The following is a 21,733-nucleotide window of genomic DNA, read 5'->3' as shown; positions in this document are numbered from 1 at the left end:
ATGGAAGAATGTCCATCTTCTACCACCAACCCGCCCCTCAAAAGGAGCCCCACAAAAGGTGAGGAATGGCTGCTCACTTTTGGGAACTCCCAATGGGAGCCCCTGGCTTGGCTGTAAGTGCTCCTCCATCTCCCTTGTACATTCGCCTTTCACTCGTGTACATTTTTGGCTTCCACTGCTGAGCTTAGGGAACCATGTCACAACTCAAGGGCTTGCTTTCCGTTTCAGATTATCAGGGACTCTGCAGCAGCCAGCACACCACTAGTGTGCAGCTACTCTGCCCAACAGGCATGGGCCGAGGAGCTGGAATTGCCCCTAAGGCAGGAAGGCTTCTCCCCACACATTCCTTCCTGGCTGTGCCAGTGGCTGAATGGAGAAGCCCAAGTTACTGTCAAGGCTGCAGCCTCTGGAGTGCAAGGTGTGTATCTTGCAGTCTCTGCCTCCTGGAGTTAGGGCATCTCCCCAAAACCTGGACTCCCCATGTTCACAGAGGGCCTTTTCCCACCCTCTCCTAGGACGCAGTGTGGGTGGGGTGGTGGATGTTGGAAATGAGAGTGCCAGGCTTTGCTGCGGAGTGATCCTGAGGCTCACGGAGCATCTTTGTCCAGGGCAGGCACTTGGTGAGGGATAACGGGTTGGCCCAAGGGCCCAGCCTTACCCCTCTGCGGGGCAGCATCCCAGAGTGACGGAATTGCTGGGGTTGGAAGTGACCTCCGGAGATCACCTCGTCCTCGGGCAGGGACACCTAGAGCCGGTGGCATGGGAAGGCACCCCGGTGTCTCTGGAGAGGGAGGCTCCACCACCTCCCTGGGCAGCCTGTTCCAGTGCCCCTGCCACCTCGAACGTAAACAAGTTCTTCCTCATGTTGAAGTGAAATTTCTTGTGCTTTAGCTTATTGCTCTGCTGGGCACCACTGAGAAGCGTCTGGCACATCCACCCACCCTTGAGATATTTATATGCATTAATGAGATCCCTCTCAGTCTTCTGTTCTCCAGACTAAACAGGCCCAGCTCCCGCAGTCTCTCCTCCTAAGAGATGCTCCAGACCCCGAATCATCTTTGCGGCCTCTGCAGGACCCCTCCGGCGGCTCCTTGTCTCCTGCTTGGGAGTCCCGGGTTGGGCACAGCCTCCCTGGGGCCGAGCAGAGGCTGTGGGCGGGCGGGGGGCTGGCCCTGCTGGGCCCCACAGAACCCAGGAGCGGCATCGCCCCCAGCCCTGCCCGGGGATCTGGGTGGCCTGTCCTAGTACCGGGAGGTGTTCCCCGCCCCGCAGTGCCCGCACCCCGGGCACCCCGCACCCTCCGGCCCCGCAGCCCCGCGTTTGTCCCCGCCGTGTGCCGCGGGCGGCCGCGGCGGCGGCGGGGCGGGGGAAGGGGAGGCTGCGCGCTCCCGGCGCGGCGCGTCCCCGTGGGCGGGCGCGCGCGGCTCGTCGCCGCCGGGCTGCCAGGCACGGCTCGGCTCGGCGCGGCTCGGCGCAGCCCGGCTCGGCTCGGCGCAGCCCGGCACCGCCCGCCGAGCCCCCCGCCTGCCTCCCGCCCACCCCCGCGCCGCCATGGACGGGGGCGCCTTCGGAGCGGGGAAAGCCGGCGGCGCCTTCGACCCGCAGGCCTTCATCCGGCAGCCGCAGACCATCCTGCGGTTCGTCTCCTGGGTAAGGCCCCGCCGCCCCCGCGGGCAGCACCGACACCGGCACCGGCACCGGGGCGGGGGGCGGCCCGCCGGGCTGCGGGGGGCGCGGGGCTCCCTCCGGGGCGGGCGGCCGCCACCGGCCCCGACCCTGACCTTCCTGCACACCTGCGTACACGCTCACACACACACATAAAATCATTATGCCGTATGTTATATAGCATTATATGTTATTATGTGTCATCATCATATGCTGTTATGTATTACATATTTGTTGTTATATGCTTTATAGATGCATGTGTATGCGCATGTATCCTCATATATATATAATAAGCATGTGTCCATCAATATGTCTCCACACAGCCTAGATCTGTACACAGAGATATGGACGTTTATGCGTCCGTAGCATTTATGGCTATGTCTGTTATAAATATGTTTGGATGTAGGGTTCTGTCTCTGGGTTTTTATATATATATATCTGTATGTATAAATGTCCAGGCATATCCACACGTGTGCATGCACATAGATGTACAGCTGTATGCACATATAACTGTGTGTGAGTATAGGCCCATATAGGGTGAGAGCAGGCTGGTTTGGGGTTTCTCCCGTGGGGAGGGACAGGGTGAGTCAGGTTGGACCATGACCCTGTCTCCGTCTCTGGTGCTTTCCAGGGTGGGCTGAATTCTCACTCTTCCATGCCTGTGTGTTTATGGTGGATGCAGGGAGACAGCAGGATGTGGGGTGACGGGGAACCCGGGCGGGGGGATGCTGCAGTCCTGGAATTGCTTCCCTGCGGGTCAGAGGGTGCTGGGCTCAGGCCGTGCTGGGGGAGTTGAAGGGGCTGCGGGGGCTGGATGTTGCTCTGCGTTTTACCCTTTTCCTCTCAGCCCCCCAACCTGCTTCTCTATAATGTTTTCCTCTTGGTAATTCGCGGGGAAGGGGGCAGGGGGGAAGAGGAGCCTAACGGGGGTGTCACGGGAAGGTTTCTCCCTCTTCCCGTGACGCTGATCCATGGCTGCCCACGGGGCTGGCGCGTTTGTTCAAGAAGGTCATTGGGATTAAGGGAGCGAGAGCTGCAGCAGCGAGCTGGCGGGGGAGAGATTGAGGTCTGAGCCGGGCGAGGAGAAGGGAGGGCAGGCAGAGAGCGCCGGGGAGACACATGCGCATGGGAGCTGGCAGGCAAAGCGGCAGGCTGGCTTTGGGAAAATAAAATAAAAGCAGTGCCAGGTGCAATCAAGGAGGAAAAGGGAAGGTGGCCTGGCTTGCTGCTGGTGGTGGTGGAGAGGCAGCCCTTGCCTTCCCATCCGGGTGGGTGTGTGATATCCCCTCCGGACGACTCGGAGGGTGGCTGGAGACAGGACAGCTGAGGACTTGATTAATGCGGGCATTCTGTCTGTCTGTCCATCTGCCTGAGCTTGTTTACAGTACAGCACATCACGCTGGGAGGGGTTTGCTTCGCTGGGGCTGCTGCTGGGCACCAAGCGAGGGGGTACGCGTGCCCCCCGCCCCTGGGAGGCTGGAGTGGAGCCAGCCTGTGTGCCCAGGGATGATGGATGTGATGTGACCTACAAAGGCTCTCCCATTGCTAATCTCTGTGGCAGAATTTTATCTTTCTCTATCTGCCTCTCAGTCTGGTGGGTTTTTTCCCCTTCATCCAAGCACTGCAGGATTTTGGCTTCCTGGAGGCGCCAGGTGAGGGAGAGAGAGCAAGAAATACATTTGTTTTTTAATTAGGCACCTAATCTGCTTCAGAGTATCTCAGACACTGTTGGCTTGATTGCTGAGCTTATTTCTGTGCCCTGCAAGGTCTCCTCTGGCAAGAAGCACTTTCTACAGAGCAGCATCTCCTTGGGACCCTGCTCTATTTCTCCCTGCCCATCTGACCTTGACAGAGGACAGGGTGGGATTTACACCAGGCACTTCACTTGGCCCTGGAAATTAAAGTTCTTTTCCAGAAGCTGGAGGTGCTCCAGGTCAGCAGTTCAGCAAGGGAGGGTGGCATGGCCATCATGGTGCAAGGCTATGCCTTCCTTCTCCTGCTTTTCCACTGGCTTGCTCTTGTGTGTCCTCCTGGGCATCCCTCCTTTAGCGAAGCAGAGAAACCAAAAGCTCACCCCAAATATTTAGTTGTAGTTTTGGTCTTTTCTTTAAACTTGAGACCAAGAGAGATCCCTGTGGGCAGTGAAATCCTCTCTCAGGCTGTTGCAAGCATCAGACCCTTTATGGCCCCTTCCATAAATTGGATGAGCTTTTCTGAAAAAAGACTAGTTTGTGGTTTTCTTCCCTTCTCACTTCCTCCCTCTGAGAGAGGGTTCCATGTTTCCAGTGGTCAGAGGCTTTCCATTGTAAATCTGTTTGGTATCCATTTACTTTTGTGATCTTTTGCCCTTCAGTTTAAACGGTGCTTTTCTGTCCCTGGTGTTTTCCCCTGGGTATTTATAAACTGATTGCATCCATACTTAGACTTTCTAGTGCCAGGCTGCATGAGCCAAGCTCCTCTGGTGGCCAAGGGCTCTCCCTCCTCGAGGTCTCTCTGAGAATCCTTCCTTTCACATGCTTTTGCACACACTGAAAGTATTTTGCCTGCCATCTCCTGAGATCTCATTTGCCTTTATCTTGCTCATGGCATGAATGGTGCATTGTCCCTCCAGGGCAAGCTGGAGGCTCCTTTTGGCCTGTTTCACGTGATGAGCTTTCACTGAGCAGAAATTCTCATGATTGCTTCCTTAGGCAGTGACCTTGTGCTTGGGTCATGCTGCCTTTTAGCAGACTTCATGATGGCACAGAGGTGCACATGACTTTTTACTGAGAGGCACCAAAACTGGCTCCTGCCCATGGAGTTTGCAGCCCAATTGAGGCAGCAGCAAATCTCCAGGGAGAATTGCAGGATCAGGAACAGATGGGATGACCAAAGATTATTTATGTTGCTCCTTGCTGAAGAGGAGATAGGATAAATTTGACAAGGAGAATGCTAAACTGTGGAAAGAGTTTAGCAATTCTGGAACATCTGTCCGCCAAGACAGTGTTGTGAGGCAGCTCAGGTTTCGTGGGTGCTTTGGAGGTCAGCAGGCACAGCAGAGTGAGTGTCTCCCTCCAGAAAGGTTGCCTGGTTGCCTGGTGTGTGTGCTGGTGATCAGTGGTGGCTTTGTGGGGCTCCTGTGTCAGGTTTGGATGTTTAGGTGACCCAGAAGCTGCAGCTATTGGTGCTACAGCTGGAGCTAGTGGCGTTGGGTGACCCACACCGAGCTAGGGCTGCACAGCTCCAGGATTCTTCTTGAAATAAAGCAGGCAAGTGTGAGCACATCCCTACGTACTCCCACTGTGCCCTGCCCCACAGGGCAGTGCAGCAGTGCTCTCCACAGCCGGTGCAGGGGCGCTGGGTGGCTCCTCTGCAACCCACAGGCGTTGGATATAGCGCTGGCGCCATAAATAAGTAAAATGCTAATCGAAACAGGTTGTTCCAGGTGCTCCTGTCTGCTTGGAAACCTGCTTGCTGGAGAAACTGAAGTGCTGCTTGATGTAAAAGCCTAACAAGGCAAAAGTAACTCAGTTTTTGGAAGCAGGCCCAGCTTATTTTGACGTGGGCTTGAGTAAGAGTATTTCTAACCAGAGCTGCACAGACAAAGCAGCCCATTAAAACTTGTCACATAGTTTGAGGTGCCAGGTCCCCCTCTGACACCAAGGACACTGCCTCTCTGGAGGGCGGTTCAGTGAGGAGAGACACTCAGTCTCCTTTTCCATCACTTGCTGCTGTTGCCACTATGTCCTTTGGCTGCTAGGAGCATCCAGAACTTTTGTACTGGTACAGGAAGGGCTGTCCCCTGTGCCTACAGGCACAGCACATCCCAAGCAGCTCCAACTGAGCAGACAAGGCAGGGGAAGGACAGGAACCACATTCCTGGCTTCCCCATGGGAGGCTGCCATCTGAAAGCTGGAGGATGGGAGCTAGCCACAGCATGGCAGAGAGCCCCATCTCCTGCCTTGCCAGCAGGTCCCTGGCTTGCCACACTCATGCTTGGCTTGCAACACCACTAGTCTCTTCCTAAGGACACGTAGTATGGGCTTGCAATGGCAGTTAAACTGAGCCTTAGAGCCTGGAGGCCTTATTAGTCTAAAACCAGCTGCAGCTGGGCTCCCACCTTCCTTCTGTCCCCAGCTGATTTAGCTGAGACCTTGCTCATGTTCCTGAGCCATACATAGCTCATGCTTTCTGCCTCTGCTCCTCCACTCCATTTTTGCTGCAGCCCCTATGCTCACTGCCTGCGTGCTTGTGAGGTAAATTGGTGCCGATGAAAGGAGCGCAGTGGTTCACAGCACATGCTCTCAGTCAAGCCCTAGGGACAGTTCTTTGTGGGATGCCCTTGCCTAGGTCAGCTTCAAAAGGATTTTTGGTGTTTTGCTGTCATTAAGATTGGGTGAAAGGCTGTGTCACAAGATGAACAACAGATATGCACAGTCGCTCAGTGATTCAGGTTGGATACAGCAAGTTGTGTTGTTTCCAGCCCAGCATTTCCAGGAAGGATCTTGGAGCAGAAACAAATCTCTCATTAATGATATTTCCAGATAAAAATCTGAGAAGTAGCAATAGGGACCAAAGACAGTCAGAAACATGAGCAAAAAATAACCATATGTAATCTGCTGTTTGAAAACATGAGAGGCATACAGGGGAGAAGCAGAGGAGCTGCATGGTGATGGGACATGGCTAATGCAAATGTTTGTGTGGAACAAGGCAGCAGAGAGGACCTGTGTGGCTGCAAGAGGAGCAGGCACTGCAGGTGGCACGGCATGCAGTTCTCTGCCTATGCTGGCACAGCCAAGCCAAGGAGGGGGAGATGTGCTAGAAAGAAAACTGAACTTTTCATCTGGGAAAAAGGTGCAACTTTTGGGCAGCTACTTTGCTGACCAGTGGCACAGCAATGTAGGGACCATCTAGAAAGTACAGAAGAACCTGAATACCACCGTGGACATGTGATTGTGGAGGGCTGTCACCAGCCATGGTGGGACAGAAGATGCTGTTTAACCATGGGAGCTGCATGAGACCTGAGCACAGGTCTGGTGGGAGGCAGAAGGGTTAATGGCCAGGCAGTCAGCTGCCAAACCATGTGTGAAAAAAAGGCTGGCTGGCCAGGAAAGTGTGTCCCAGATCCCATGGCAGGATTAGGGATGCGGAGCCTTTCTCCCTTCAGTCACCTGCTCCGGCTCAGCCCTGGCTGGGGAGCTGGTGCCATGGGGCTGACGGCCAGGGAGGGTGAGCTGGGAGGGAAGTACTGGCACACCCGTGCTTTTCCCCTGTCCCATGTTCAGGGAAATGGGCTCCTGGGGGACTGGTCTCCTCCAGCACCTGCACAAGGCTCAGACTGTCGAGACTGTGGGCAGGAGTTGTTTGCTGCCTGCATGGTGCAGGCTGGGGGAATAAATAGAGGCTGCCTGTTTCCAAGCTGCCAGCCCTATGCATCTCAAAAGCTGCATTTTTCTTCAAAAAGAACTAAATACAAGTAGATTTAATGACAATAATAATAATTATTATTATATTCCATGTCTGTACAGGGCACTCCAAAGCTTTCCAGAGACTCCATTTGCAAGTGGCTGAATGAAAATGAAAGCCAGATCATCTCTGCCAGTTTATCATTTGCGCCGTCTCCTGCTCTTGCTTTCTTTTTAAACAGACTGATTCCTGGTCATAACCAGATCAAACTCAGAAGAGGTTATGGCTTCATTCTGCCGGAGGGGGATTTGATTTAAAGTCCCACGAGGAATATTATGTCATTAAACTATTTCCTCTCTATAACAGAATAAAAAAGGGGGTATGTAAGAGGGAGAGGCAGCACGCAGTGCGACAGAGGCTGTGACTGGAGGGCATTGCAGCGAGCCCGAGCAGGCAGCTGGGCAGAAACTCTCTTCAGTCTCATCCCAACCACAGCCATCATGGGGATCTTGGGGATGAAGTCAGGAAGGCAGCATGACAAAGTGCTGGGATGAGGTACAGGAAAATCCTAGTGCACTGCCAGAGGCTGGCTGTGCTTTGCATCCATCACATGATGCTCAGGAGCATCTGATGCATGGCTGGGGATGGGCAGCATGGTGGAAAGTGCCTCACATGATGCTCAGGAGGTTTTACCTGGCTTTCTGCAGGGTTGAGCCTGCAGTGGGGAGGGACTGGAGAGCCTCTCTTCTCATCTTTCACCTTGGCCTTTGGCAAAATCAGATCACCTAGTTTACCAAGGGGGGAAAAAAGGTGTTTTATGACAAGATGCAGAATTTTGCTTGCTTTGCACTTTTCTCACTGTAATGAGCCTTTACGTGCCTGTAACAGCATGAGCCCCTTGAGAAACGAGGAGAGGAAAACTCAGCTTCTCTGTCTCCTCCCCGCAGTGCTAAGCATTAAGTTCATTTTGCTGCGTCTCTTGGCACATTGCTCTGCCTGTGTCAGCTTTGCAATGCACCTGGCTCTGGCTGCACTTGGTGCCCTCAAAACTCCTGGATGAAAACAGGAATCGAGGAAAATGATTGCAACAACCTGTGTGGACATGGTGTGTAAGGAGCAGTGAAGTGGAGCAAAGCCTGGTCCCAGCAGCAGGGATGAGTTTTCCCGGTGGTCTTTTCTGTCCCTTTTTTGAGTGTAGCCAAATATTTTACTGCTTATTAAATGAGTACCTCCAGACAGGCCACACACCTGCCCAATTGATGTTGCTCTTGGAGGCTTAAAGAAACCCTCTCAACCTAAAAATCTAGTTAGTTCAAGTCTGTTAATTGACTTAAGTAGCCTTGCTGAAGAAATGAGGCAGCTTAAGTGCACAAAGCTGGGGATGGTTGGCTGGTTTTCATTACCGAGCATAAGAAAGTGGCCAGCGATCTCCCTCTGCAGAGGGGAAAGATGGGCTGCATTTGGGAGCCTCGGGAGGCTTCCTGTTAGCCTGCAGTCAAGCCACTTGTCCGCATCTCACTGCTGAGTCAGGAGAAGACTTCTGCCATCTTCTCCTTGCTTCCTCTTCGCAGTTGGATGTGGATTTTGGGCCACTTTATCAGTGGCTGTAGGCAGGGCTTTGTGCAGCAAATGCCAATTAGGGGGAGAAGACGCAGCAGTAACATGGAGCAGTAAGAGGCTTGTGCCAGTGCTGGAGGTCACTGGTACTTCCTTACAAGTGCTGCAGATGTGCCAGGAACAGGAATGTAAACACTTCATCCTTGAAAGCTTGGTGCTTTGTTTATAATCTAAGCAGTCATTCATTCTGCGTCTGCTGCTTGGATCATCTTTCAGGGCATGGATTGTGAAATCAAGGAAATAAAATATATTTGCTCTTTCTAAGATGACTTGCCATGTCAGGGAGCTTCCACCCAGCTGCTCCCGTACCAACAAGGAATAGCTGTCATGGATGAAGTGTGCTTCTCCTAAAGGCTGCAAGATCTAAGCTCATAACTATGATTTTTTTTTTTAGAAAATTGTTTGTCACAACAGTTTCCAGGTATGGACATCATGGGAATGAAAGAGGTGATGTTGCCTGGCAGCAGCAGCAGCAGCAGCAGCAGTTTCTTTTGCTGTCCAGCTCTGCCTGGAATCTCTGGTTTGAGCCTGCCCATTCTTGCCCAGTCAGTGTAACCCAGCCCAGCTCAAGGCTTCTGGGCACAGTGGGCCCTCACAGCGTTTTGCTGTGCCAGCAGGGTGGTGACAGGCTGGCAAAGGGAGCACACCCTCTCTTGGCCCTCTCTGCAGTGCCAGGGAGGGGAGCATGGATCACAGCTGATGCCAATGGTGAGGAAAACACAGAGAGAAGGAGACGTCTCGTAAGCTACTGTGCTTTGGTCCATAGAAAGCTTTCCTAAGGACAAAGAGTACTTTGGGATGGCTGTTTCAGGACAGAGAGGATAAGCATCCACAGTGTCTTATTCTGCTCACAGGTGAGAACATGCTTAGTGAAATCTCCTTAGAAAACTCCTAAGATCATCTGAAATCAGATGCTTGCCTGTAAATCATACCTTGGGCACCTCCAGGCTGTGAAACAGGTTTCTCTTCGTAGGAGAGAAGTCTGGCATCTTGGCTGACTGCAGGTGGAGAAAGGAAGTTAGGAATGCTACCTCTGCTTGAAAATTAAGGAGAGAGAGATGTTCCTCTAGTCTTGTGACTCTGAGCTGTGCCTTTATGGTGTGCCAGCATAAAAAGGCATGAAAGAGCAAATGCAAAAAGAAATTATTCTGACCAGCCCAGCAGCAAACCCAAAGGTAGGAGCAAAGAGGAGATGTGTATCAGGATGTGTCTCCACAGATGTCTGTCTGTGGACAGACCATTGCAAAAGGTCATTAATCCCAAATGGATGAGCAGAGACTCACAATAAATCTCATTGCAAGGGTTCCTCTGACTCAGGGAACCAACATTTTACTAGTTTTGAGTCCTAAACCAAAACTGAACACCAGACTATGCTACTTTAGAGGCTGTTCCTCATCTTCCAAAGAATAGATAGGCTTTCTGTCTAATGCTGCAGAAAACAGGGCATCCACTTTGTACGCTCAATATATGGAGGTTGGTAGTTCAGGTGTCAGCATCAGTGCTGGTCACAGCCTCACATTGGCATGTCACTTCAGGAGTCTGTTAGCTCTCCCTTGGGTCAGAGGAGCAGGGTGTTATTGCCAATGACCCTAAGCAGACCTGCCAGCCCAGCCTCTTGTGAAGGTGTGTGAGACATCCCACCAAAAGAGCCTGGCTATAATTTTCTGCAATTTTGCTGCTTTCCAAACCATTCAGGCTGAAATTTTGAGGACTAAATCTTTGCTTCTAGCAGAAGAGAGTCTTATTTAATTTTCACGGGCAATTTCTGCAAAATATGATCAATCTCGATTTGCAAGAAGAAGGAGGAGGAGGACAAATCGGTTATTTTACTTCTAAACTTAAAAAGCTCTTATGATTTTCAGAGAACCCATATAGCTCCTACGCTTAGGAACACCAGCTTCCAGCTTTTTTTAGTTTGCTCTAGCTTGATACACCCAATTTCAACAACCCAAGTGTGACCCAATTATGAGACTTGAGGTGAAAATTATATTGGTGTCAGTGGATATTTGTTAGAGTTTAGCAGGTGAAATGTGTTTGATGTTGGGTATCTGCCTTAGGGCTGTTGGGGGACACTGAGTAAGGCTTTTCCTTTGGATCTTGATGCCGCAGGCCAAGGAGCAGAGGTCTGTGCTTTGGATCTCAGGTATCCAACCTCACTGATAAATGATGGTGTATTGGATTGGCATTAATCAGCCATTTTCCCTGCACTCACAAAGCTGCTTCTCTGCTTTCTGGGTTGTCTTCTGGTGCTTGGTTGGGTTAAGTGGAACTGGGGTCCTGACCAGGCAAACACTCAGACCTAGCTCCACTTCCTGCAGGAGACTTGGCCTCCTCATCTTCTTGTGTGCTGCTTCTCCTTGGGGATGGGAGGGTGGTTTCAAAGGTGCCAAGTCTTGTTGTGCAGACATCTCCCAGGCTGGCAGAGTACCCTGGTGATGTCCTAGTGCACTTCATATGTAATTTCATCCCACGCTTGAGGTCCCATTCCCATTTCCCTGAGGCTCTTCTTGCAGGCAGCATCCAGTCAGCTGTTCCTAGTGAGGGTCTCCAGGTGCCCCGCAAAGAAAAATCTGTACATGCCTTAATATTCCCTTCTTTCTTCTGTGGGGAAGGGGAAGCTGTTTATTTGAGATGCAAGGTGCAGAACTGGGGCTGCTGTAAATAGCTCTCTGCTTTGGTGAACCTGCTGTGTCAAAGAGGGACAGCCTTGTGGCAGGCGACGAAGGCTAAGCCCATGAGCAAAGATTAGACCAGCAACTGCGGATTAGGGCATTTCTACCTGGACTCATCCTTAATTCTGCCTGATTTAAAATAACATGCAGTGGCAGTGGTGGTGACAGGTAGGGAGGACTCACAGTGGCTCTGACAAGTGGACCTGGAGTTTTGTTTGGCCCTGAAATCTGTGGGGAAGGTTGGAGAGTGTTGGCATATGGGTAAGTGGACTGGATAGATGGTGTCATGGAGTGGGGTGATGGAAAACCGGTGGAGAGAGGTGTGTGGTGTGGGGAAATGGGAAGATTGGAAGCCCAGCAGTATGGAGCTGCAGAGCAAGCAGGGCTGTAGATTGTGGGAGGGTGGATGGGGAAAAGAGCGTAGTAGCTTGATAGATAAAATAGTGAACAGATGCATGGCAGAAACAATTAATCTCTTGAAGAGAAAGGAGTGAGTGGGAGAGTAAGTGCAAACTAAGAGGATTTCCACTACTTGAAGCCATTGTATGCAGGCACCCACACCAAAACCATATCCCAATTTACATTCCTTGTCACTTCTCTGTGTGTCTGTAGGAAGCCACCCTTACTCCAGACTGCAACTGCTTTGCATCACTTTAGGTCAGATGGATAAAAAGGTTAAATCTAAAAATGTCCTATTATAAGTTAATCCTCAGAAATAAAATGAGACCATGTTCCTAGTAAATTCCCTGTGGCTACAACCCAGGCAAGGCAGCCAGGCAGGAGCTCAGCAGAGCAGAAAGGTGCTGGTGAAGGGTGTCCCCTGCAGAGTTCTGCTCCTTTCTGCTGGTCCAGAGAGATGGGGCTTGCCCTGATGTGTCTCTGGCCTCCCTCCCCACCAGGTGTTCTCCATCGTGGTGTTCGGCTCCATTGTCAATGAAGGGTACGTGAACCGTGTGGATGAGGTAGAAGAGCACTGCATCTTCAACCGCAATCACAACGCCTGCAACTATGGCATTACCGTGGGTGTCCTCGCCTTCCTCAGCTGCCTTCTTTACCTGGCTCTGGATGCCTACTTCCCGCAGATCAGCAGCGTCAAGGACCGCAAGAAGGCAGTGCTCTCGGACATCGGTGTCTCGGGTGAGCTTCCCAAAGGGCTGGCTTATTCCAGCCCTTCAGGCAAACTGCTCAATGTCAGGCTCTCCCTGGAGTATGGCAAAGGGGCCAGGAACGGAGTGAGGGCAGGAGCAGGTGAAGCACCTGGATTTGCTAAAGACTTTGGGCTTGCAAGTTCTTTCACAGTTAGCCCCTTGCCTAGCAATCCTATGTACAGCTGACAAGAGAAGTTTGGAGGATTGTGCCCTCTTTTTCTGTTGCTTTAGAATGCCCATTTCCCTCACTGCCAGGTGTCTGCTTGTGCTTGGCAGAGGGTGAGTGCCTCCTACCTTCACCCCTTTCCTGGGGGCACAGCGTGTTAGTGATCTTTCAGCACCTTTCCTTGATGCGAGTCCCTGAGCTGTTCTGTCCTGAGCACAAGCTGGTCTCCGTGTAACTGCACACCAGCTGCTTCTCACTCTTTTGCAGCTCCCATGGAAGGAATCGCTCTTTGCTTGTCCTTGCAGGACAGGATTGTGAAGCAGTGGCTGTTTCATAGAGCCCAGGTGATTGCTGTAGGACTGGAAGCCCTTCAGGCTCCCTCCCAAGGCCAAATGCAAGTCCTATGATCAGTCTAAACACAAGCAAATGAACTCTCCTGACGTGCTCTCTGCAGACACCTCTTGGTCACCTTGACAATTTGCTGTCAGGGAGCCTGCAAGCTCACCTGGGCTCAGATTGGCTGAGCAGTCAGTTTGGCCCAGTCTACAACAGAGTGGTGGGTCTCAGAGGGTTGAAATTTCCAGAGAAATGTAATATGTATATGTTATGCTCACGCATATCTTCTTCTTGTCTTTGTCCTTCCCTTTGGCACGCCGGTGGTGGTCCATCCCAGCCTTTTGGGCATTCCTCTGGTTTGTTGGTTTCTGCTTTCTGACCAACCAGTGGCAAGCTTCGAAACCAGAGGACAACCCACTGAATGAGGGAGGGGATGCAGCCCGAGCAGCCATCACGTTCTCGTTCTTCTCCATCTTTACCTGGGTGAGTAGAGTAGCCATGACATGGGATCAAATGTCCTGTGTGCTGTATTATCTTGTGAGGAATGAAAAGAGACTGGCTAAGAGTGGGGCCCCTGGGATCTCAGTTCACATGGCTTCTGAGAAGGAAATTCAGGAGAGGAGGTGGTTGGGAAGTAAACCTGGGACTCAAAAACTTGAGTGGAAAAAGGTTTCAGAGCACTAATAAGCACAATGGGCAAGAGAGGCTCATATCCCTGTAAGGAGTGTGCTCAACAGACCTTTAATATGACCTTGGACAAGCCAGCTCCCCAACCACCATTGTCATAGAATCATATAATAATTTGGGTTGGAGGGGACTTTTAAAGGCCATCTAGTCCAACCCCCAGGCAAAGAACAGGGACATGTTCAACTAGATCAGGTGGCTCAGAGCCAGTTTAATCTGACTTTGAATGTTTGCAGGGATGGGGCATCCACTACCTCTCTGGACAACCCGTTACTGTTTTCTCTGTGTGTCAGAGGACTTCAACAGCATTTTCACCTTACAGACACTAAACAGAGAAGGGAGCTGCAGGCCAGGGGTTGCACCCATCTCCCTCCCACCTTTGCTCTCATCATGCAAGATGTCATCATTGTTCTTCTGGATTCTGCACCCACCACTGGAGTGCCACCTCACTGGGTCACCTTTTAGGGAGGTGATAGTGCTGTCTTAAGACTGCCCTTTCCCCAGCAGTTCTTTATGGCCAGTTTCCTGGAAAAACTGTTGGGTGAAATATAAATATCTCTGATGACTTCCTCCTGCCTCTGAGAGCACCAAGCACAAGTGATTTTTTTCTGAAGTGACAGGATAGTGCCAAGCAGGAAAGCATTTTAACCTCGTCTCCATGCATAAGCCCTTGTGGCTTTATCTTCTCCTCTTCCTACAGGCCTTGATGTTGGGCAGGGACCAGATAGGAAAGGTGCCATAAGACCACAGAGCCGTCAAAGAGGAAAGGGGGCTGCAAAGGGTTGTGCTGTCAGCACCCTCACCATGGTGACACTGGGCAGGATTGAGAGACAGAAGTGTGTGTTCCCTTCATGAGCTGTCCTGCACTTGTGAGCTGCCAAAAGCCCCTTGCAAGCTCCAGCAGAAAGTGAGACAAGGAGCAGGGTTTTTGCAAGGGGTCTCTCAGGACACTTTTGGAGGTGCCATCACCTGCAGTGATCCTCTCCCATGCAGAGGCTTGCAAGTGGCCAAAAAGGCATCCTCTACCTCTGGTTCCTTGGGTTTTTTTTAAATTTCAGTCAAACACACTGGTTTGCTCTACCTTACTGATTCTCCTTCCCACAACCCTCTCTCCTCACAGGGCTTCCTCGCATTTCTGGCTTTCCGGAGACTTGGAGACATTAATTTTCAGGAGGAATACAATACCCTGTTCCCTAACTCCCCATCCTTGCTGCCTTAGTGCCCCTTGCTGATGGGAGAATTTGGGGGAAGGGGTGGAGGGATGCAGATGGAGGAGGTCGCTAAGCAGAGCTGGTTCCAATGCCCTGACTATGAGTGTGTGGTCACTGCAGGGCATGGGATGGGAAGATATGGGCCATTGGATTGGAGTGGGGTTGTCCATTAAATGGGGGATCTCCCTCTGGAGGGTTGGAACTGGCAATTTCTTCTCCTCTTCTGCTCCCTTCTCTCCCTCACCCATACCCTAACTAATGCTGTGTAACACCACTGTGCCTTTTTTTGATGACTGCTCAGACCTAATATTTCAGCCAGGAGATGCCCTCTGCCCCCAATATTTTATGTCTTCCATTTCTTCCCAGACCTCATTCCCCAAAAACCTCTCCCCCGTCACTTGCTAGACTCCTCACCTCTCTCAGGGATGCTCTGGGACAATGAGCCATGCCTGCTGAACCCTATGCCCAGGCTCCTGCAGTCCACTAAAAGGTGCCTGAGGCAGGAGACAGCAGTTTGCTTGCTAACTGTCCCCTGGTCTGGGAAGCAGCTGCCTTGCTTCCTGCTGCTCCTTCCCAAGGTCTCTGCTACACCTTGCAGATGTTGACTGGTGAAGGTGTTTCAGGGAGTGACCTCTACCTCAGTACTTTGTGTCAAATCCTGCTCTCCTTACTGGCTTTACAAGTCAAATGGCCTCGTGGATGCAGCCCAGCAGCCGAGCTCTCTGGTGTTGCTGAGGCAGATTGCCTCCCCACAGCCAGGAGGGGCTGACCGGGATAACCAGTGCCAACTGAGCCTTTGCCACCCGTGCAATGTTGGTGAAACCCTGCTGGCAGACAGGCGGTGCCCTGAACATCCCAGAGAAAGCAGGGAGCCTTGGCAGGCTGCACACAGCCAGCTGGTCTTGCAGCCATCCCTGCCCAGTCCTCCTCTCTCCTTGTGGGCTCGCGCTTTCTGTGGGAGAGCGTGGACTTCCGTGCTCGTGGGGCGTTTCACCGGCGATCTGCCAGGCGGGCCTCGCACACTAATCCGTAACCATTACTAACCCCACTTTTGTTTGTTTCTCTTTTTCGGTACGTTCCTCCTCTTTTTCCTCTTCCCTGTCTGCTTCCCATCTCTTCCCTCCACCTCCTCCCTTAAAGGTGGGCCAGGCGTTCCTGGCGTATCAGCGTTTCCAGCTGGGTGCCGATTCGGCCCTCTTCTCCCAGGACTACATGGACCCAAGCCAGGACTCCGGCATGCCTTATGCTCCCTACACGAACGAGGAGGATGCTACAGATGCGGTGGGGACGTACCAGCAGCCCCCTCCAGCAGATGCTTTCGACACCGAGACACAGGGGTACCAAACGCAGAACTACTGAGCCACCGATGCCCCTTTCCCTTCCCCTTTCCCTTCTGCCCCCGTTCCCACTGCCGGCAGAAAGCCGAGGCACAAACAAGACACGTGCATAGTGGTACAAGAGGTGGCTCTCAGCTATGCTCCAGCCTTCTGGGTCATCTGTTTTTATTTATTGTTTTTAAAAAAGGCAAAAAAAAAAAAAAGGAAAAAAGGTTTCCCCATCACCTATTCCTTCTCCTCTCCCACCGAGCTACCTGCCAGAACCAAATTTTTCCCAAATCTGCATTTTGATAGGAAGGTCCCTCCTGTCCTCCTCTCCCTCTGCCTTGTTACAGAGGGCAGAGTCTGTCTTGTGGACAGGAGAGGAGCTGTGGCACCGGCAGGGCAGGGAAAAGGGTGTTGGAGGCAGAACAGAAGAAATGAGAGGGAACAGGGACCTTCCTAGAAGAGATGGTATTGCTAAAGGCTGGAGTAGATGTGGGAGCATCCACATTGGTTTGGAGCACCTGGTGGCTCAGGGAGGAGAATGGTGTTGGAGTCAGCATTCAAGAGTGTGAGGAGGGGCCTGAAGGACAGAAGGAACGGTGTCCTCCATGTAAAGACAATGGGGCTTTTCCCTACCACATGCTAGTGAGGGAGGGGTGCTTTATTTTTAGAGGGTTTGGGAGTAGTGGTATTGGAGAAGAGGAGAGTAAAAGAAGAAAAAATGGGAAGGGAAAAAGGAAGATTTGCAGGTACAATCAGAAATCACAGGCATGTCTGTAGGTTACAGCAAGAGACTGAGCAGAGCAGAGGGGCGGTGCCCTGAGATTCAGTCCTTCCTCAGCCCCCTTGGATTGAGGTGGACGGTGATTCCCCTCAGCTGTACGTCCTGCTAGTCACTGCTCTTCCCAGACCAGTGTTTGATGAGGCAGGAGGGGAGCCATGCCCAGTCTCTGGGCCCAGACACAGTGCCTGTGGGAGGAAAGATGGAGGAGGTGGGCTTCTAGAGAGCCCTGAGAGCCTTTAACCCCAGCTGGGCTCGTTCGAGGGGTAGAGGGGAGCTTTGTCATTTCACCCAGAGCAGGAGGAAAAGAAAGACAGTTTTGCTCCTCAGGTCCTGCTGAATCTTCTGTTCCTCTGTTCCTTTACAATAGTGCAAAGCCTCTTGCTGACACCATCTTTGCAGCACACAGGAATGGAGCAGGACCCCACTTAGGAAGAAATACTGCTGCTGAGATAGCCAGCATGTGTCTGGCTCTTGCACAGGAGTGCAGCCAAGCGCGAGGGGTCCTGCCCTGTACGGCTGCGCTTTGCCTCCCACTCAGACAGGGAAGAGGTCTTGGTGTGCAGAAAATTGGTTGGGGCCAGATAGAGCAGATTGAGTGTCTAAAAACTGGTCTTTCTTACTTGCCATAGACCATACCTTAGTGCTCTTCTGCAGCATCTCAGATCCTGGCTGAATTCAGAGCCTCGCCTAGGTGGCAGCAGTGACTGTTAGATAGAGCTCCTATGGGTGTCATTCCACACTCCTCATGATTTTGCTTCAAGTAAAGACACAACTGTGGAAGCCCACTCTTTGTTCCAAGTTAGAAGTTTGGTCTGTGCGTGAAGACAGATTCCCAGATTTCCCCTAAATGGAAATAATTTAGCAATAGCTACCTAGATCATTCTCCTGGGCACAGACATCTCTCAGAGCACAAGAAGCAGGCTTTATCTTGCAGAAGTAAGGAGCTCCATCCCCCAGGCAGCCACCCTGCTTGATGCGACACTGGTCCCAGTAGCAGAGATCAGGAGCAGATCCAAAATCTGTCAGTGCCTGCACTGCACATCCAGCCTATTCCTCATAGCCCCCTTAGGAGTGGGGAGAATGGGACACAGGTCTGGGCTGTGGTTGTGTGAATATCTCATCTGGAGGACACCAAGGTTACCAGTCTTTCCCTCCTCCCAATGCCCCACAAAGATAAGGAAGGGGTAGAAACTGTAGAGCAGCAGGGGGAAGTGGAGCAGTGTTCTCCACTACATACACAGGCACTGTTTCTCCCTGTTCCTTCCAGCACATTTGTGCTGCTGGCAGCTGTCCCCATGGCTTGTCCTCCCCAGGCTTGGCCTGCCTCACTGGTGGTTACCCACTGGTGAGGACAGGAGCAGGGGATCAGGTAGCCCTAGGACGCAGCAGGAATGACTGGGCACAGGCACACATCCCTTGCTCTGTGCCTATGAGTGAATGCAATACTGTAAATAAGAGGGGTGCTTTTTGGGAGGTAGCCCCTCGAGCTTCATTTTCTGTGGGTTCAGCCTAATATTTAGGCTTGGGACGGGTTTACTTTATTGAGAGAGGTTTGTTGTGACTGGATGTGGGGGGAGCACCCTCCTGTCTGTCTCCCACCAGGGAAGAAGAATGATTGAATGATGAGGTGGAGGAGAAGTTAGTTGTACTCACCTAGATTCATCTGTGTTATCCTTCATGCTTTCCTTTGGGGTGTGGGGTGGGAGCCAAGAGGAGGTGGAGGCTATAAGTAACCATCCCTCAGCACAAAAATATGTTGTACGTTTTGGGAGATCCCTCCTCTGTGAGTGACTAGGCACATAAGGAGAGGTACAGGCAGTATGTGGGGGATCTACCTGGGGCTCTGTTTTGGGGTGTGGTGCAGGAGCATCTTGCATGCCCCTTCTCCCATCAGAGTTACGTAGGTGGCTAAACACCATTTGGGGCTGACTAATGAGCAAGCTTTTCTTTATCCTCTTGGGCTTGCTTCCCTCATGAGCTGATGGCTCAGGTGGGCTGGAGGCAGGAATGAGCCTCCCCCTCAGAACCAGTGGGACTTGAGCCAAGTGACTTCATCTTGGGTTACTTCCCATCTCTCTGTTGTTCTCCTTGCTTTATGTCATGAGAAAAGCATTGATGTGACACTACAACAGTAGATACTCGGACAGCTTCTTGCTTTTGCTCATGGGAGAAAACATACTCTGGTTGGCTTCATGTGCTTTCAGCCTTTGCAGTGGAGGGTTGGTGGTGGCAGACCTGGGAGTGGGACTCTGCTTGTTTGCATGTAGCCCTTTGAAATGCAGAATGCAATTTCCAGTGGCATTTGGCTGGTTCTGTGGCTGATGAGACATACAGACCTACCCAAAGGGCTGGTTATCTTATCTTAGGGGCTTCTGATAAGGTGCTGCCTATTTCTGGTGATCATAGGCGAGACCCGAGCAGCTGACTGGAACATGTCCCTTTTACATTCTAAGTGTGGGTGAGATCAGCCCCGCTCTAGAGATTAGGAGATCAGAGGGAAGGCTGTATAAGCAAAATGATAAGGCGGCTTTCTTCCCCCTCTGCCATTTGTTCCGATTACAGGGGATTACACATCCCTTGTTGGGAGCAATGGCTCCTTGATGTCTTCTTATTTTATGAAGCCCCCAAGTAAGGGACTGTTTTGTGGAAGCAGAGGCTGTGAAGGGCAAAGAGATGATGAAATGTTGCCCCAGTTCTGTCTGTGCATTCAGCCTCCTGATGTGTCCCCATCCCTGGATCACCCATATCCCCACCACCCTGTTCATCACCTCATCACACGCCCTTCCTCTCTGCATTATTCCTGGCAGTTCCCACAGGGGAGGAGGTGTCTTTGTCCCTGTACCCTTGCAAGCACTTGGGAGGACCCAGGAAGGCAGCATTGCAGGGTGATTCCCACAGGAGTCTCAGCTCCCATCCCCAGAGCAGGTACAAGGTAAGGAGCCCAGTGAGGCCACCTCATGCAGCAAATTCAAACGATACATCCAGACAACTCCCTGCTGCCTGTGTGGCATTTGTAACACCACCTGGGCTGCCCTGCCCCTTCCCCTGCCACATTACTGCCTGTGTATAGTATATATATTATATATATATATTTAAAGAGATGTATAATATAAAGCTATACATATATACGTATATCCGATGACTCATGGATGGCCTGCCGCATACAGGATCCTCTGAGTGGTCTTGTCTAAGCCCGAGTGTCCCTTCACCCCTCCTCCTCCCCCTGCCCCTGCCCCCGTCCCTTCTGAAATTCAACTACAGCGAACCCCGCCACCTCGGCACCTGTGTTTACAATGTCCTATATATTTGTGGTTAACAAAGTGAAGGTGGTAACTACTGGTGTCTCAATAAAGTTATGACGTTCAAAATAACCGTACTATATGGAAAAAAAAATGGTCTGAATTTTCTTCTTTGGGGAGGGACGGCTTTTCTTGGTTTGCTACAAGAGCATTGGCTCCTGTGCTCCTGCATGGCCAAGCTGGCAAGTTTAGTGACAATCAGTGGCTTGGATGGAGGAAAGAAACCTAAAGAGCTGCCCTTATTGAGATGTTTTGGTGGAAGCTAATGGTTGTATGTTTTACTTGGCCTAAGTTTCAAATCACACACACCATCAAGTGTCTCTCACCTAATCAGTTGGAAAACCTGAGGAATCTGACACGCCATGTTAGAAGTGGACTCTCACTGTGAAAAGCATGTGGCAATAGGATGGGGGACTTACAGGAATAGAGGATACAAATCCATATGGAAATAAACACCTGTATTTCCTCACCGAGGGAAGCAGAAGTGTTTAGTCCTTTGATGTGTCTTTATCTTTAGTCATCTACGTGTGACCATTGCTCAGGTGTCTGTTGTTCAAAACATAATCAAATCCTGGGAAATGAGCTCTCAGGGCCATTGCCCACAGTGGGTGTCAGTGATTGGCAGCCCATCAGTAAAAATGATCTTATTCCAACAGGCTTTGCAATAAAAATGAAAATCAAAATCCCATCCTGTGCTGATGCTTAGCTAAAGCTTCCCTCTCGTCCCCTTTTAATGAGTCTGTCACCCGAGTACCTGAGTATCACATTTCCCAACCTTTGCAAGGTTTGAGGACAGTAAACAGAGGCACATGATGGTGAACAGGCTCCAGCCAGTCCCCCAAACTGTCTCCCCTCTTGGGACCACTACTGAGCACACACTGCAGCTGCACACAGATTATATGCAAAAGTGTTGGTGGACCGACCCATCTGTTTCATGATTAATCTTTGTTTGGACAAAGACTCTTCCTACAGTCACAGCTTTTGGGGTGGATGTTTTGTGGAGATACCAAGCCCACAGAAAGGCAAATATCTGTGTTGGCAACAGGTGGTGTTAAGAACTGGTGAGACAAGATGTTGCCAAAAGCAAGCATTTCAGATGAGTAGGACTCCAACATTACTAGTTTGTTTGTGTTTTCTAATAGTTTGAAATCTCTTTAGTTTTGCTTTCTGGTATTTCACATGCTTATGAGTCATGTTTTGAAGCTTCTCCCTGCAGCCATGACATCTAGAAACAATTCTGTTATAAAGTTGTTTTTTTTTTTTTTAAGTTCACATAATCCCAGGACTCAAGGAGATGAAACTCTGGTTAGTGTATCAAGGAGATCAATAAAATGATATGAAACAACGCGCTCATAAATCCATCTGGCCTAAAACTGTACAAACTCTGATTTGCAGAGGTATTTGACTCTCTCTTGGGGGGGATCAGCACACTTGTAATTTCCCC

The 21,733-nt window shown here is 51.1% G+C and overlaps 1 protein-coding gene across 2 annotated transcripts; it reads left to right on the top strand.

The window, feature by feature from the left end:
* Positions 1 to 1,417: 1,417 nt before the first annotated feature.
* On the top strand, positions 1,418 to 20,366 carry SYNGR1 (synaptogyrin 1). 2 transcript variants are annotated; one of them, XM_084206616.1, is made up of 4 exons: positions 1,418 to 1,650; positions 12,239 to 12,476; positions 13,327 to 13,472; positions 16,025 to 20,366. In XM_084206616.1, exons 1-4 carry the CDS (start codon positions 1,552 to 1,554, stop codon positions 16,241 to 16,243), a joined length of 702 nt encoding a protein of 233 aa, XP_084062742.1. In that variant the 5' UTR covers positions 1,418 to 1,551; the 3' UTR covers positions 16,244 to 20,366. The 2 variants fall into 2 exon arrangements, with proteins under 2 accessions (XP_084062742.1, XP_084062743.1); XM_084206617.1 differs by having other exon boundaries at positions 14,794 to 16,168.
* Positions 20,367 to 21,733: the final 1,367 nt, after the last annotated feature.

The sequence above is a fragment of the Fringilla coelebs genome, assembly GCF_963513975.1.
Source record: "Fringilla coelebs genome assembly, chromosome: 5".
In the NCBI taxonomy this organism is placed as follows: domain Eukaryota; kingdom Metazoa; phylum Chordata; class Aves; order Passeriformes; family Fringillidae; genus Fringilla; species Fringilla coelebs.
The sequence above is the reverse complement of the archived record's forward strand: the minus strand, read 5'-3'. Positions and strand labels throughout refer to the sequence as shown.

Coding starts and splice junctions, on each gene's coding strand:
- SYNGR1 (XM_084206616.1), top strand. CDS start 1,552: ATGGACGGGGGCGCCTTCGGAGCGGGGAAAGCCGGCGGCGCCTTCGAC. Junction 1,651..12,238: donor TCCTGCGGTTCGTCTCCTGG/GTAAGGCCCCGC, acceptor CCTCCCCACCAG/GTGTTCTCCATCGTGGTGTT. Junction 12,477..13,326: donor CTCGGACATCGGTGTCTCGG/GTGAGCTTCCCA, acceptor GGTCCATCCCAG/CCTTTTGGGCATTCCTCTGG.